This window comes from Atta colombica, unplaced genomic scaffold (genome assembly GCF_001594045.1).
Source record: "Atta colombica isolate Treedump-2 unplaced genomic scaffold, Acol1.0 scaffold27, whole genome shotgun sequence".
Classification (NCBI taxonomy): Eukaryota; Metazoa; Arthropoda; class Insecta; order Hymenoptera; family Formicidae; genus Atta; species Atta colombica.
The window spans coordinates 308,886-313,232 of NW_017259370.1; the positions used below are offsets into that span (position 1 = coordinate 308,886).

General features: G+C 32.2%; 2 protein-coding genes across 2 annotated transcripts in view; both read right to left on the minus strand.

Moving 5' to 3' along the window:
* The window catches only part of LOC108689548, a 1,508-nt gene extending 1,045 nt beyond the window's left edge, over positions 1-463 (minus strand). The window contains exon 1 of the mRNA XM_018196353.1: positions 360-463. Within this exon, the coding sequence (XP_018051842.1) occupies positions 360-411 (52 nt within the window). The 5' untranslated portion in view covers positions 412-463. The remainder of the gene's footprint in view (positions 1-359) is intronic.
* A 331-nt stretch (positions 464-794) lies between these two features.
* LOC108689545 (calumenin-B) lies at positions 795-3,723 on the minus strand. The gene is made up of 4 exons (XM_018196347.1): positions 3,281-3,723; positions 1,943-2,513; positions 1,361-1,476; positions 795-1,231 (listed from the first exon to the last, which is right to left on the minus strand). The coding sequence occupies exons 1-4, from the start codon at positions 3,383-3,385 to the stop codon at positions 1,043-1,045; spliced, it is 981 nt and encodes a 326-aa protein (XP_018051836.1). The 5' UTR covers positions 3,386-3,723; the 3' UTR covers positions 795-1,042.
* Positions 3,724-4,347: the final 624 nt, after the last annotated feature.

Sequence of the window (4,347 nt, forward strand, 5' to 3'; positions counted from 1 at the left end):
ATTATATATAATTTTTATATATAATTACATGCTATGTGTACGTAATTATATACATATATGTACACAACAATTATACAATGCGAATTGTCTTAATGTTCTATATGTGCATGTATGTATGCAAATAGATGTTTCTTGCGATTTATTCTTATACCGGCTGAATATCGAATGAAAACTAATAAATAATAATTTTAACATTTTTGATCGGTTACTCCAACTTAAATGAAAATATATTGCTAACATTACAATATATTGCTAACGGCTTGGAAAGTTACGCGCTGTTATTTGGTATTCTTAGCGTGCGACATTTATAAGATATTATCGAGGCGTGTAATGTTGTAAAAAGAAATAAATATACTTACCTAATACGTATGTGCAAATCGTTAAAAGCACAACCAAATATACCTCTTTCATTTTTACATATTTAAGAGTTAATTCACATATCGATATCGCGGATTATCACGTTGCTGGGACATTGGAGACTTATCTGATAAAATCGATCATGATCATACAATGTTCTAGATATGATAATCGTTATCAATATACAGCATGATAGCATGGAAACGTAAAAATGATAAAAGATGATTAACCCTATTGATTTTTAAAATGTTTTGTAAAAATTTGCTTTTTGTGAATTATTTAAGCTTCTGTTTTGGCTATTAATATTCTTTACATTTCGCTTCGAACGGATTTAGTCAGAATTGACTATGGCACTTGTGCCTATTTATGTACTAGATTGACGCAGAGAGAAAAGTTAATACTTCTCAAAATATATGGAAAAAACAATGAAGAATTAATACAATGATATAAAAAATTTATTATAACAACTAATCGAGATTTACAATTTTTGGCAGATATATTATAGCATATTTTATGCATCTCTCTCTACGATATCAATTATGTAAATACCACGATATATAAAAATCTATTTATTACAGTAAATATAGGTATTCTTCTTCTTAGATAAACTATATATCTTAAGTAGATTTAAGTATTATAAGTAATTTGTTCATTAGTGATTTCTTTCTTATGAGATTACGTCTCATTAAAATTCATCATGCCTCGCTAATGCCTCGCCGAAGTCCGTCGCCTGTGATCCGACAAAGATGTCATATTTCTCTAAAATCTCGCTTTTCGTCAGTTTATGATCCGCATCTGTGTCCGCTTCGTAGATCAAATGCCTCGACTCCGCCTCAGCATGATCAAATTCCGCAGGAATAATCCACGTTTTTACCTGTTTTAGATTGGAATTCGGACTTTATCGAAATCAGTTTTATCAGATTAATTCATCAAAAATGTAATCCTCTTCAATATTTTGAATATACATTTTTATTCAACAATGATATAAAGAATGATTAATTACCTCGTCAGCGTTCAAGAATCCATCCCCATTTTTGTCTCTATACAAGGAGAATTGTTCTTTCTCATTCTTTACCCATTCTGGTTCCTCTTCACCTTCCTCGCCTCTGTACATATCGCCTACGGACAAATTAAAAATTTAAGAACTGTTTAAACTACTTTTAGAACAATATTCTAGTGAAAATTCAATAATTATACGTTTGATTTTAATAATTGATTTTGTTTATTATTAGCAAAAGATATCCAGCTCGAATAACCCATGTTTCATATTACTAGTAAAAATTGTTGAAAATCTACATATCTTTTCTAAAATTCTTCATATAAGTGAATTCTAAAATATTATAAGATTTCTAAATTTTTTATTCTATAACTTCTGATAAAATTTTATAAATCTGAAAAAATTGAAAGTATTTTTTCAGAAATTATAGAATGAGAAATCTTAAAAATCTTAGAATGTTATAGAATTTATACATATATAAAAAATTAAAAAAGATACAGACTTTTTCAATATTTCTGAAAAATGTTCTAATTGATATAAAAAATTTTAGGAAAAATTTTCATCAGGGCAATGATAATTTCCCCTTACCAATATATTCTGCAAGAGATATCTTTCCATCTTGATCTTTATCAATATCCTCCATTGTTTCCAACACTATCACGTCTTTCATATGCTCCGCATCTTCTGCATGAAGAAAGGCAGTGAATTCTTCTTTGGTCAGAGCATCATCACCATCCAGATCCGCAGTGGTCCATCTCCTGCGGTCCCTTTTGTACATTTGGACATACGAAAACGACTCGTCCGTTTTGTCGCTTTCTCGCTTTTCCACCTCTTGTTCTTCCATATCACCGTAAACCATGTCTTTGTATTCCGTCCAAGACAATTTCTCCTTCCCCATCGGATTGTGGGATACCCACTGACGCTCCACATCATCCCTGATGTAACGTTGCTGTGTGTACATTATCCAGTCTTTAAGTTCCTCTTGCGTCACATAGCCATCGCTATCCTTGTCTATTTTATCAACAATTATCCCCAATCGCCTTGTACTTTCCTCAGGGGTCAGCTGATCAAAAGTTTTGGCTTCTTCTCCGAGGAAAGCTTCGTGGTCATAGGCTGGATTGTGTTGGGAGTGAACATAGTGATCTTTACTGCCTGCATCCTAGAATATAATGCACTTGATAAGTTTTTGAATCGTTTTTTTTATTCCTTATAACTAATTAATAAAAGTAATACAAGAAGAAATCTTTAATAAAGATAATATATTTTTGTGAATTAAAAAAGAAAGATTCCAGCAAATGAGAATGGATTTCATGAATTGAAATCGATTCAGATTTTCAAAAATATTGATTCATGAATGTTAAAATAAATGCTTTTCAATCCTGAATGCATTTTTATTCATTTATAGGAATTACATGGAGCACATCTCTATGTCTTTCAATCTAAAAATAATATTAGCTTTTTCTGTGCACAACACACACATTGTGAATACTGTTCAATTCAAAGTTTTGAATAGGAAATGCAGTTTTTCAATCCAATTAAATTCAATTAAATCCAAAAAAAGTATTCGCTATTTAAAATATGGATAGAAAAAAATTTCAATACATTTTAATTCATTCTCGTTTGCTGGAATGGAATGTAGTTAAGATTTTATTCAATTTTATGAAGAAAATTGGAAAAATAATTTAGTATCTATTTTAAAATGTCTTGTGTTATCTATATAATACAACATCTTGAAGAAACATCAAATTGAAGAGACATCACCCTTGCAAAAAAAAAAGCAATGTCATCTTACGTACCAATAGAACTTCACTTTTCTGTTATAGAAAAAAAATGCTTCAAATATTAGGACTGACTTTTATTTGATCGATTATAGAATACGAGAACAATCAAAGAGAATTATCAAAAATAATACACAGTTTCTCTAACCTTGTTTAAAATGCGATGCTCGCCGTCAGGAATCACCTGCTTCGGAATCGCCGTCGTCAGGATGGAGAAACCGATTAAGATTTGGAGGAACATGAGCGCTCGCATTCTATGGAGATCGTGCAATCGCGACGAAGAAAAAAAAGGAAAGGATGCAATGAAGAAAGAAAAAAGGAAAGATCGCCAACCAAGAGGCTAGGTGAATTTACGAGACTTTCTTCTTTCTTACGTCGGAATGAAGAAACGATAGATGAGTTAAAATGAGATTTCTCTCGCCACGATTCGCGCGACTTCCACATCAGCAAGAAAGATCGTAATTCAGCACACACCCCCACCTTCCACGCTCGTTTATGGGAGGACGCACCGCGACGACGCTACCGACACCGACGAGACGCGCCTCTGCATGCTGATCGTACGGCGGACGAAAAACGTACGCCAGACGTTCAGCGGCCGATGCTCCCTCCCCGAGAAAACGAATCTACAGCCTCCACGTGGACCGCAGCGATGATAACGACGGCTCTATTACGGAAATCCTCTAAATAAAGCGTTCTCGCGCTTCTTATTTTAGACTTCTCAGTCTCGCGATGCAGATAGAATTATCATTTTTTATCGAAGAAAGAAGAGAATATAAGACAACAAATTGTACAGTTAAATAAATTAACAATTCTGCCGATTAAATCGTCGATAAAATGAATAAATCTAATCGCGAAATATTCTACAGATTGCGTTCTTAAACATGGACAATTTTCAATCGACTTGAGAATTGTTAATTTATTTAACTGTAATTCGTTCTTAGTTTCTTCTTTCTTGCGACAAAAATTGGTGATTATATTCGTGTTAAAATATTGAAAGTATTATTTGCTAAGTTAATCGCTGATTAAATTAAAACATGTTGCAAAAAATTGTACGTAATAACACAAAATACAAAATTTGAGTTTGAACAATATGCGAGAAATTGGCGATTTAAACGAAGTCAATTAAAAATCTACAAGAATATGGAAATTAAATTCGCGTGACTCAATTTTTTAAACAAGTTTTTATTTAAGATAACATGTGCCAGTTCTATCAAA